The following is a 13,306-nucleotide window of genomic DNA, read 5'->3' on the forward strand; positions in this document are numbered from 1 at the left end:
GTAAATTGGATTACTTAAGGGGACGGCTCATCAAGAAATTGTTTACGTTGGATTGTAGTCGGCTGGAAAGCAGGCAAATGGAAGAGAGTTCCACAGGTGTGCAATTCTAAGAAAGAAACTTTGTTCATGGAATTTAGGTTTAGGCACAGATAAAGAGTGGGGGAAATTATTGACAGTGGTTTCAGCTAGATAAGTGTTTTTTGTGAAAGTCAGGACTGGAGGAACATAGATTGGAGCTCAGACGAGCACTTGCCATGAAAATACTGATAAAGTAGATACAGGCTCGCAAGGTCTCTTCTGTGGGAAAGAGGTTGCAGGGAAGAGAAAAGGGCATCCCCTACTAGACTACAAAGTTTATTTTGAACTTTGTCAAAGCAGCATAAGGTGCTTCTGGTAGCTCTTGCAACAGTACTCCATCCTTGGACGTACTTGGCTCTTATACAGGTAGAGAATTTCATCAGCAGTGAGATATCTATTGAAACGGTAGAAGCATCCCACCATTTTTCCAGCAACATTAGCAACAGATTTGATGTACGTGTTCCATTTCAGGTCAGGAGTAAAAGGTCAGACCCAGAAACTTGTCAAAACATGGAGCCTCCCCAAGACGAGAGCCATTCATTTCAATCCTAAGCAAATTACTTAGGATTTCTATCTAAATTCTATGCCGACTCCTTAGTTCAACAGGATATACTCGAAGAAGATCAGAGATTACATTGATTGAAACATTGTAAAACTAACACTCAAGATAAGAACAGTAGTCTGAAGAATCAAAACAACACGGAAAAAAAATTTGTTTGTTTACAGCGCAAAAACGCACAACCTTTTTACGATTCTCCAAAGAGGTTCTGATTTTTAGTGAAAAAGAAAACAAAAACAGCAAAGCAATTTTTCACGCCTTAATTTGTCATAAATAATTAAATAATAAATAGTAAAACTGTTTTATGACATATTTAAATGTAAACTGCAATTTCATGTTGCTTACCCGACGGCATCATCAGCCCAGGCACAAGGATAAAATGCCTGAGCACCAAGTTCTGTAAATTGTTGATCAAATAGTTTGCCTCCGTTACAAAAGTTGGTATAGTTTGTATCTCCTAACCCTGTTGGGAAATAAAAACATAGATAAAAGTAAAAGGAGTGATGTAGTTTGCTTGAAGTATTGCGTATATTGTATAAAAATATTTGAATATTAATATTTATTATTTGATAATCAATGCCTTCGTTGTCTCGAAAGACAGTGGATACTCTCTGTAACGACAGCTGTGCGTGTAATTGTAAGGCAAGGGTTACACAATCCTCACCCACATCTGTTATGTAATGGATGGCTGGGACCATCCAATACATAACTGTGAAAATAAAAAACTTCTTAAAAAAAAAATAATAAAAGATTTTAAAGGTGGACATCGAATAATCGATTGTCCACCAGTCGAAGCGAAAAAAATAATTATGTCATAAACAGAGAAATTGGACGACGATTTTTTTTGTTTACAAAAATGAAAGTTTGTGGGGAGACACATTTTTGGCTGAAACATGACATTCCTTGCACTATAATGGAGGAGTTGGAATGTCATGTGAGGTTGGCGACGCACGTGTATAAACAAATTCAATAGTCGGTCAGCTGAAGAGAAATGGGTTACAATGTCTCTGAGTCAGATGCAGCAATGCATTTGTCAACAAAACTGAAAACGTGACCGGGAAATGCGTGATCCATTATCGATAACAGAGTTGATCGACCAGGGGAATGGAAAAATACCGAGCAAAAACTCATGCCAATATAAGGACGTGATTTTTGGAGTCCAGGAGAAGAAGAAAAAGAGAAAGGAGCGGAGAAGGAGTTGGTCTGAGGACCACAGAAGACGTGCGTTGTCGAGAGCATAACGTCTTTCCCCCGCCTCTCCATCACTGAATGACAGAGAAGTAAGCCGCACCGTTAAACTGAACTGTTAAAAATCATTATGTACAGAATGAGAAAAATATTTCTAACACAAAATATATTTTTATACAAAAAGCCAGCGTGTCTTACGTCTTAATTGGGGTGCTGAGTTACGTCTGATTTTTGTGTGCATGTTAATTTTGTTTCAGCTGGCAACGTTGTTATAAGCGGTTGACAGCTGACGGCAAGTAAGAGGAAAAAATGCACGGTCAAGGGGGAAATAACTCTGCTGTCTTGGCAGTTGCCATGACAACCAAAGTCCTAAACAAACTAGACGACCAATAAAAGTCGGAGCGGGGAACTTACTAACTACAACCGTTCCCAACCTGGGGTCCTGCGCAACGTAACACATCTCTCCTGAATCAGCACTGCTCGAGTCCAGTGGCAAAGAGAAGTGGAAACAATGCCGAGATAAGCAGGGAGCACATACAGCACCTGGAATTCCAAATGGTCACCCATTATAATACTGACCAGGCTAAATGTTGCTTAACTTTGGTAATCTGATGAGAACCAGTGTGCTAATGTGATTATGCCGTATATTTATTATTATTAATTATATTTTTATTAGTGATGGGACGATTTCAATAATTTTCCTGATTCTGGTACAATTACCAATTCGATTCGAAATTCCCGATTCCGATCCAACTATCGATTCTTTTTAAATCTCTGTATATTTAGTTAACGAATAGTTGCTGTTGATTTTAAATTTTTGGATTATTTGGAAAACTAATTTAATATGTGTGTATATTTTTGCAAATGTAAAAATACACTGGTGGGGTGGGGGTGAGGAAATCTATAAATGGGAGTTATTTATTATTTAATATTAACGCAATATTTTTCATTTGTAAAAGATAAAAATACATATAACATACAAACTCACGAGAAATATAACATAGGATATAACAAGGTTTTCATAAATTGTAAAATACATTCGAATGTGTTTAGGTTCTCCTCAGTGATGATTGCTGTCTTCATTTCCGATTTTGGGGTTCTTACTCATCAGATTGACTCAGACAGCTACCCCTGAGCTGTTATCCGATCCTACAGGTCGCCACCTTGTAAAGATTTGTGCTACTGTTCACTTTGCAGAATTTATAATTCCCGCTCATTCTTCCTATTTGCGAGTAAGCCAATGAAAACGAAAGCGTGTTTTAAAAAGAAAAAACAATTAAATATAATAAAATTGCTATGTTCTTATCGAGTCGATCCATTTATTGGGTTGTTTTAATCTAATCAAATTAATTCAAAAAAAAAAAAATAAAAATAAATAAATAAATATAATAAAATTGCTATGTTCTTATCGAGTCGATCCATTTATTGGGTTGTTTTAATCTAATCAAATTAATTTAAAAAAAAAAAAAAAAAACACCCGCCCCCGTCATCCATTTCTTTTTCTTAAATACGTGACAAGTGCAATAGATAATACTTATTTCTATTTAATTTTTTTGTTGCTACAAATGCTGTAGATGTGAGTCAGTTCCTCTTTCATCAATGCTCAATGGCTGGCCCAAGTTGGGCTCTCTCAAAGCTTTAGTTCTACTTCCAAAGATGAGAATGTTTAAATTATTGTTTGTGTTTTTTCGCTTTTTTGTATAAACAAGATAAGCGACCCCTTTTTATTCTGCGTGTCGGCTTGCCAGTATTTCCTTTTCGGTTTTATTCTCATGTATATAATGTCTTCTGTGCTGCGCAGGATAGTGGCTCATTTGATGTTTTGCTCTACTTTTTAAATCAGAAATAAAGGTAGAAAAACAGCAGCACCCTTTTTTTAAACAACAATACATTTGAATGCGTTTGGGTGCTCCTCAGTAATGATTGCTGTTTTCATTTCCAATTTCGGGGTTATTACTCATCAGATTGACTCGGACAGCTACTCCCGACCTGTTATCTGATCCTACAGATCAGCATCTTGTAAGAATGTGGCTACTATTCTAATTGCAGAATTTATAATTCTCGCTCACTCTTCCTATTTGCGAGTCAACGAATGAAAAGGAAGTGGGTTTAAAAAAAAAAAAAAAAAAAACGTAATTAAATTTAATAAAATTGCTATTTTCTTATCGAGCTGATTCATTTATTGAATTGTTTAATCCAACAAAATTAATTTAAAAAAGTAAAAAAAAAAAAAAAAAGAAACCCCAAAAAACACCCACCTTTGTCATCCATTTGTTTTTCTTAAACAATGAGTGACAAGGGCAGGTCTTCTATTCTATCCTTGACTAATTGGGTCATTAATCATATCTAGTTTCGCTTAAATGATTAATTTGAAAAGATCGTATTACTAGTTAAAACTTTAATCTCGTCTGACAATAGAATTTTTATGAAATTCCATAAAAATATGACAAATACGTGTGGAAAGGATGGGTTTTATTTAAATTATTAATGCTATCGTATGGGACTGATATTTTCACTTAAAGTTAAACTATAACAAGACTATCATAAATAACGGATGGAGTTTTAATTACTAAAGTTAAAATACATAACCAAAACTTTCAGTCAAAGATTTCAACTAAATTTGAGAATTTCCTTGCCTTTGTTTGGAGTGAAGATTGAATTAAAAAAAAGAAGCTATCTCTCATCTGGCACTTAAGGTAAACCAACAATTTGCAGCTACTTCCGCTACAGACCCATTTGAACTAAATAACTTCTAATTAAAACAATGAGCCACGATTTTCAATTCTACATATTTTCAATTCTATATATTGCACTGATCACAACTGCTAGTGTGTCTTACGTGGGGCTCATTATCTTGTAACGGGTAGTTCCTATTTACTTGTCTGTCTATGTTGTCAAAGTTAGACACAAGGTCAATTTTTTAGACTTGTCTGTCTATGTTGTCAAAGTTAGACACAAGGTCAATTTTTTAGACTTGTCTGTCTATGTTGTCAAAGTTAGACACAAGGTCAATTTTTTAGACTTGTCTGTCTATGTTGTCAAAGTTAGACACAAGGTCAATTTTTTAGACTTGTCTGTCTATGTTGTCAAAGTTAGACACAAGGTCAATTTTTTAGACTTGTCTGTCTATGTTGTCAAAGTTAGACACAAGGTCAATTTTTTAGACTTGTCTGTCTATGTTGTCAAAGTTAGACACAAGGTCAATTTTTAAGGTGGAGAAAATCCAACTGTTCCAAAAGAGGCATCCTCAATTGGGACAAAAATTTAAATTGCTTCAGTCTATAAGGATTTCTCCTTCATTGACCAAGGACAGAAAAAATGAAATACAGTATCAGAACTAGTGTTGGGACAATTAATTGGAATTGGAAAAATCACAACTTTTAGGAGTATCGGAATCAGAAAAAATTTGTGACTATTTTCTGATGCCAAAAACGATTCTTTTGTCTTTCTTTGATTTTGTTTAAAGCAAAATCTTTCACTGCTGGTAGTAATAATAAAATAGTAAATATTTATTGATTTTAAACTGTCACAAAAATTAAAATCAATAGATTATCCCACACAAGTGTATCTTTACGCTTGAAAAAATATCTGCACATTTAACAGGTGTTTTTACGGTAATTGGGAAAAAAATAACAACTCTAGTTAAATTTTTAGCGATTTATAAAAAAAAAAAAAAAAAAAAAAATCGAGATCGGTAATTGTATCAAAATCAAAAATTTAGTAAGAAATCAGTAATTGTATTGAAATTGGGGGAAAATATTGGAATCGTCCCATCACTAATCAAAACAGATACTACACTTTGCTCCTAACCAAAAGGTCAACATAATGACAGAAGAATTCTTGAATATTTTTCTTTTTGAGAAATTTAAGGAAGATTTGCTCACCTAGAATCGAATACCTTAAATGCTGCAAGCGAGGACCTGTCCGTGGAATTTTCCTTAATTTTTTCCAGAATTTTAGGGCAGTGTTTGGAACTTCGCCATCCCCAGTTGTTGAGACAACCAGCACGACGTGACTTTCGTTCTCGATGTTAAACTGAAAATTTTCAAATTATTTTAGAATCAATAAATGTACAAAAGATGTTTTGTATACTCCTAAAGAAAATAAGCATGAAAATATTTGAATCTGTGGTTGTTTTAACGAGTGATACTGCATCCCAGGAGGTGGCGGGAAGAGCTAAGCAGGAGAGCAAGGAAAAACTTAATTTTTTTAAAAACATTTTGGATTCTTGTCCAGATTTCCTTCACTTTAGTTCTAGTTGCAAGCCTGAGTGATAGAGATATTTTTAAACTATTTTTTTTTTTTTTTAGGAATGAAGCCCCACTACTGTTAAGCGACAAGTGACCATTTATTTGTTGTGCGTTGTAAAGACAGTTTAAGATTTGAAATAAAATAGCTTAAAAACAGTTTCACCATATTAAAAGCATACAGATCGGTAGATAATTTAATTCTACTGAGTTTGGTATAGAACATTTGTTTGCTTGTTTTTGTCTTTTTTCTTTTTTTTTTTTTAATGATTTCTCTACTTTTAACCATTTTGCACTTTCACCATTTATTTTTATTCTTCTACTCACCTCAGATGATGACCCCTGGAACCACCGAGGAAAGAAACATCAAAGTTTTGTGTTTTCTTTGGTTGTCTTTCTTTTCTTTTTTTTTTTTGAACTCTTTTAATGATAAGTATTAATTATCTGTAATATGATTTAGGTTTGCCATATCGGGTTTCAGTTCTGTGCCTCTTGTTTATGGTTTGAATAGTAAGGCAGACTAGACTCTCGAGTCTTAAATGTTGCAATCAATCCATATTTTAAATATTCAGGGGCGATAACTCTTAGATATTTCACTGAGTTATCTCCCGTATCTGCTGTTTTGATTTAGCATGTGTTAATTTTGAAAACTATATTTTAATGAATATATTCTTTTTTCTTTTTCTACCAGTTAGTAAAAAAATAAATATATATAAAAGAAATTACATGAAACTTAAAAAAAAAGCATCTCGTTAATTGAAAGTAGGGACGACAGCTATTTAGGAGAATATGTGTTTTAACAGTTACGGTTTATCAGTAGTTTCTCAGTTTCATAAATCACATTTTTTAGAACTTACATTTGGTTAATGGATTTAATATAAACTTGCCGCCTTTTTTATTATAAATGTATTCGAAATGTTATCTCTTAGTATTTTGTTTGATAATGTTTTATTTTTATTTTTACTTTTAAATAAAACCTAAAGACGAAAGTTTCCAATATAAAACATGGTGACACCTAAAGAAGGTTAAAGGTTATATCGACTGAAACATACAAATGACACTCAAGATGAGAACAGTAGTCTGATGAACCCAAATAAAATGAACATATTTTTCTTTATCTAAAAAACTCAGAACTATAAAATCTATTTTCTTTTTTTAATATAACTCTTTTGTTAATGAACATAAATTATCGTTGTGTCAGGCACGGATTCTGTTGAGATTACTAAATACCCCCAATGTAATGTGAACAGATATCTTGCTGCTCAACCTCCTACTTAGTATCCCAGCAAATTATGTTATGTTCCAAAAAGTAGCCCCCCACTCTCCATCTAAATTGCACTCTGCATTGTTTAGGGTGAAAAAATAAATAAAAATGTTTTTGTTGATTAATATAAAATTATTGTTGTATTGGATGTGGGTTCTGCCGAGGCTACAACATTTTCACTAATATCCTCAGGAATATCCTGATATCCATATATCCTATCAACTATGGACTAGTGTGGTAGACTGCACTCTCAAACATAGTAAATAAAACATTTTAAATAACACTAGCTTTTCTTATTATTATCCTCGTATTGTTTCCAGTTGCCCTGGACTTCTTGTTACTGCACACTAGCAAATTTAATTCAGAAATGTACTCTCGGATTGCACAACCATCTGTTTTGCTATAGTTTCCATGTGAAAACAACCTAACAAAACATATCCATTGTCTTTCAAGACTGAAATGATACCTCTAATCTGCTGTAAAAATTAAGTGTAGATATGATAATGGGGAAATGGGGTTTGACATACAACACATTAGAACTCTGATATGGAGAAAGTAAGTTTCCAGACTTTTTTTGTACAGGCATTTAAATGTCATAGACACATGAAAATTCAGTATGTTACTGCTATACATCTTATGAGACGACTAACCATTTTTTTATGATTTCACGTTCAAATGAACAGCTATAGCAGGAATTGGAATACACCCTACTAAAGCCTGACTGTCACAGCTGGTGAATTTCAATAATGTAGTCTGGACGTGAGGATACTTTACAAGAACGATATGCAATAAAATTATGTTTCAACTTGGAAAAATGCTACAGGAACGTATAGAATGCTTCAGACTGCTTTTGGACCATCTTGCATGAATCGAACATCAATTTTTGAGTGGCTTAAGAGATTCAAAGGTATGGAGTCCGTGAAGGATGATGAGAGGGGTAAGAGGAGTAAGGAAGTCAGAACACCAAAGTTGATTGGCCAAATAAAGAATATCGTGGATAAGAACCGTCATGTGTCTATAGAGACAATAAGTGTACAATCTGATGTCAGTGTGGGAACTGTACACAAAATTATTTGCGAGGAACTGAAGATGCGGAAGATTTGTGCAAAGTTTGTCCCAAGGGTACTAAGAGAACATCAAACTATTTGACTAAGGTGGGCATCAAGACAGTTCCTCACCATCCCTATAGTATTTATTTATTTATTAATTTATTTATTGCGGACTATTATCCTCAACTTTCTTGTTGTTGTTTCACGATATTTCGGCCAATTATTCCTCTGGCCTTCGGCAGGTGGTAACTAAATTAATAAATAATACTCATCTCAATAATGAATTCCAATTAAATAATATATATACCATTAGGCCTTTTCCTATAATGTTTCCCCCTACCCCCAACGTCTTGGGGGGGGGGGAAGCATTCCCGCACTAAATGAAATGCTATCCCGCAGTCAAACTTGACCTCATTAAGTCATTAAAACGTGCACCTGCCAAATCCAAGTAATTAAATAAATTCAAACGTGTTTCCGTTAGCATCTCGCGGTGGCCCAATGGTTAAAATCGTTGCACTCTTTTTTTTTCACACTTTAATTTACAACTTTGCCTCAAGGGTTCTGGTTCGATCCTCATACTTACCTACCAAAACATTTTTTTTTTATTTTATGGAAGATCAGATGATGAATACATGTGGATTTATAAGACCAAAAAACCAACCTTGATCAACCTTCAAGGCCCGTGGCACAGTGAATAGAAACGTTGAATCTCTATGGTTCCAGGTGAGCATTGTCTGAAGATAATGGTTTCAATCCTACCCAAAACCGGTCAGAGGCTTACTTGGCCAAAACGTAGTGAGACGACAACAACTATGGATGGCAGTAATTGCTGAGAATGCAGTTAGGAGATTCGGAATTCCTATCCCGTCGCGATTACCAGCTGATGAAAGCCAGAGGAATAGTTGGCCGAAACGTTGTCAAACAACAACCAAGAAAGATAAGGATAATAGTCCGCCATAAATAAATCGGTAACTCGTATATTTGGATGGCGAGACTATGGGTTTGTTCAGTAGTTTTGTTATCTTGGTGACACCACTGGAGCATAGTTTCTGATGTCAGAGCTTTACGTTGCGAGTGAAACAGTCACATTTGCAAGTGATTTTTCAAAATGGTGACTACAAGTAATAAAACGCTTTTCTTTTGACAATTGTTTTTTCCACTGACAATCTTCCAAAGCTCATTACTGAGTGAAAGATGTTTTTTCAAAACCTTTGTTTTTAAAATAAAATGAGCAAAGTAAAATTATTTAAACAATAAATGTTTAATAGAACAATACTCTTTTTTCTTTTTAAAACGAAGGCTGCTTTAAAAAAAAGCATCTGAAGAAATTTGAATGTTTATATCTTCAAGTTTCAATATAAAATTTGGTGCATATTTAGAATTACACTTATTTAAAAGAAATAAACAACAAAAAAATCTTTATGATGTATGTACTCGTCAGGGAAGAACGATATTATGTTCCAAAAATCATATTTGGTTTGGTTAGTAACTTTTCTTATTGGCTAGTAAACAAAAATATTTAGTTGCCAAAAGTCAACTGTACTGGGTTAAGTTTGTTAAGTTAATGATGAAGTAAATAAAGAAAACGTACGTTTCTTCCTTAAATGACTTCATACTGGAAGTTATATTGACGATGACAAAAGAAAACAAATTAATTAACAGCGTAACATTTTCTTACACACACAGAGATGTAGAAAGACATGTCTGTTTATTTTACATGTTTACAACACGGAGAGAAAGACATGTCACATACGCGCCTTTACAAATACAGTCAAAGAGGAGATAACTCCAAGTTACTCAACTCGAAAACATGTCATCATTTAACAGACAAAGGGAGACAATTCTAAGTTGCTTACATCATTGAAAAATAAGTAGAAATCTAGAATCGTCAAAGGGAGAAAACTCTTCAAGCACTAAAACTCGGCAATTTTAATAAATTTCCAATAAACTGAAGATAAATTTGTCCATAGAGCCCTGATTGTGTTTGAAAAGTCAGGAGTGGGAGAAGTTCAGGAAACCTCTGCCATTACTTCTTTTTTTTTTTCTTTATTAACGGTATAAAACCGTTAACAATAGACATAACTAATTAAAACTAATAAAACCGTTAACAATAGACATAACTAATTAGGGAATGCATAAAACTTAGGAACATCATGGTAAATAGCCAATACAGAACTCCGAAAGTGTGACAGTGATACATTCACACAATTCTGAGGCAGCATGTTCAGGACCGCAGAACACAATGCGAAAGAAGATCACTGGTACATCTCTAAGCAAACACCTGTGCGATTATGTAGAGGGTTAAATGTGAATGCATTATGTCGCAGGTTTGGTTTGTTCAGCTAATCAACAGCGTTATCATTGTCGACCTAAGTAAAGAATCTATCAGGTTTGTATCTACTGGGGAAAGGTATGAATTCATATATCTTGCTAAGGATTTAACAGTAGAGTAAACTAGACTCGCAAGCCTTAAATGTTGCAAATAGTCCAGGAAGAATAAAACTCTGAAATAAGACCAGTTTTGTTTACCCCGGCATTGTTTCCAGTCATAATGGACTTTCCCTTACCATTGGACTCAAAAACAATTCGGTTTAAGAGACGTGCAGTTAGAGATTGCACAACCTCTGCTTTGCTATAGTCCATCACTGTGCAAACACCCTTATAGGGTGTATCCATTGTCTCTTTAGACTGAAAAGATGCTTCTAATATTCTTTAGAAATTAAGTGTAGATATGATTCATTAGGTTAATTTGAATGATTAACGAGTTTGATATCGGATAAATTTGACGGATGAGATCGTAAATGTGCAGAACGTATGAGGATCGTTCTAAAAGTAATGCATCCAATTTTTTTACTCAAGTATTAAAAATGTTGAAGAGCTACAAAGGCGAGAGCAATACAATTAAAACGCACAATCTTTTGTGCTCTAGAATTTATTTTTATATGTAGTCACCCCGTCATTCTCAATGCACGTTTGCCAGTGATAGAATAGTAGCTGTGCACGGGCATCAAGAATGCGCTTTGTCACTCACATCTCTGTCGCCACTCTGAAATCGACAAACCCATCTCCTAACTATGCTGATATCATCTGCATCGGCTTCATAAACATTTAACAGATGCCAGCAAATGTTTAATTTTTCTCTGCATGAAGGAATTGAATGACACATCTGTTTCTGACACATATCCATGACAGGAGTTCATTTCTTGGAATCTCACACTGTCAATATCTGCAACAGAGAGAAGAAACGTTCAATTCAGTCATCATAACAATGCCATTTGCAATCCCTGATCTGATCCATTCAGGTAGAATAAAAAAATAGGAAGCATTACTTTTAGAGTGGCCATTGTACATGTAGATGACAATGCCATTGGGGTTGTCCAAAAGTTTTGTTACCTTGGCAATATAACTGGAGCATAGGGAGGAGCAAGTGTTAGAAGTGGATGGAGCAAATTCAAGGAACTTTTGTTATTACTAACAAGCAAAGAGTTACCAATGTTGGCCAAGGAAAGAGTATTATGCATGTGTGTGCAATGGATTTGTATGGAAGTTAAACTTTACCAGTGAGGGTTGAGGATATGTGTTGCATGGAAAGATATGACACAGGATGTGTAATGCAAATCTTAAAGACAGGCTTAGATCTGATGACCTCAGAGGAAATTAAATCTGGACATTATATGGATGTGTATGCAGAACACAGGAAACTTTGCTGGTTTGGTCACATTCAAAGAATAGATGATAGTGCTTGGGTAAGTAGATGTAGAACAGTTGAATAAGCAAGGTCAGTTAGCAAAGGAAAGCCAAGGAAAATATGGGAGGAAGTGATGATGATGGATTTTAGAAAAAGCGGGATAAATAAAAACCTGGCCAAAGAACAAACAATAATTTGCAATGCATGTGGAAGCTTCCCATTAATGCAATTCTGAACTTTTTGAGATGAGGTATGAATGTTTGTATTGTTTCGATTGTTTGGACAATTATTCTCATCTTGGGTCTTATTGGCACAACGTTTCGGTCGTTGAAACCTATGACCTTCATCAAGTGTGAAAACCATGTTTCTTTTCAAACTAAGGAAAAGGGGGTTAGCTCTGCATCGTAAGAAATCGGGTTCGAGGGTGTGTCCATAAATTATAAAAGGTTTTAAAATATGATTTTAGATCCATATTTTTGTAGATATCAAGGGAAATAACTCATTGCATGATTACTTTTTTTAGTGCTGAATCCTATTCATTAAGTACAAGAAAATTTATTCATCCTAATAGTTTTTTTTTAGCCTGAATAAATATTTTCAGAAAAAAAAAAAAATAAAACAAAATAAAATATATTCATTCCCAATAACATACTGGAATGACAATAAAATTGGTTGCTGGCTTTGAAAATCTGACAAAATAGCTTTATATGTTAAATATATGTTAGAAAATTTTGAATCTAAATTATTGTTTAGAAATTTTTTTAGAGGATCAATAATTTGTATTATTTGGACTACTATTATCATCTTGATTGGAAAAATAATGATTGTGGGAAAGAATGCAATGTATATTAGTAAGGTAGTAAATCCCGTTCACAGGGCTCTCATCTCGAGGAAGCACCCTGCTTCAACAAGCTTCTGAAACAGACTTTCACTCCCAACCAGAAATAGAATACTTATATTAAATCTGTTGCCAAGGTCACTGGAAAAATGGTTGGATCATTCTACTACTCCAGAACGTTTGGAATGCCCAACGCAATCCATACCCATATAAGGATCAAATATGTCCTAAAATGGAGTACTGTTGCCACATTTGTGGAGGAGCTACTCGGAGCACCCTATCCTGCTTTGACAGGATTCAAAACCAGTTTCAAAACCTAATAGGTGATATTCTTTACTCCTGGGTCCTGGATATGACCTTAAACTATATCCGATGGTGAGGCCTCAGTTTGCAGG

General features: G+C 34.4%; 1 protein-coding gene across 3 annotated transcripts in view; it reads right to left on the reverse strand.

The window, feature by feature from the left end:
- The window catches only part of LOC145258191 (methionine synthase reductase-like), a 130,970-nt gene that overhangs the window by 62,777 nt on the left and 54,887 nt on the right, over positions 1-13,306 (reverse strand). For all 3 annotated transcript variants that reach the window (XM_080116082.1, XM_080116080.1, XM_080116079.1), the window contains 2 exons: positions 5,710-5,860; positions 983-1,100 (listed from right to left, as the gene is read on the reverse strand). In XM_080116082.1, coding sequence (XP_079972208.1) covers positions 983-1,100; positions 5,710-5,860 — 269 coding nt within the window. The remainder of the gene's footprint in view (positions 1-982; positions 1,101-5,709; positions 5,861-13,306) is intronic.

This window comes from Euprymna scolopes, chromosome 33 (genome assembly GCF_053919585.1).
Source record: "Euprymna scolopes isolate OS-2025 chromosome 33, ASM5391958v1, whole genome shotgun sequence".
NCBI classification, from domain to species: domain Eukaryota; kingdom Metazoa; phylum Mollusca; class Cephalopoda; order Sepiida; family Sepiolidae; genus Euprymna; species Euprymna scolopes.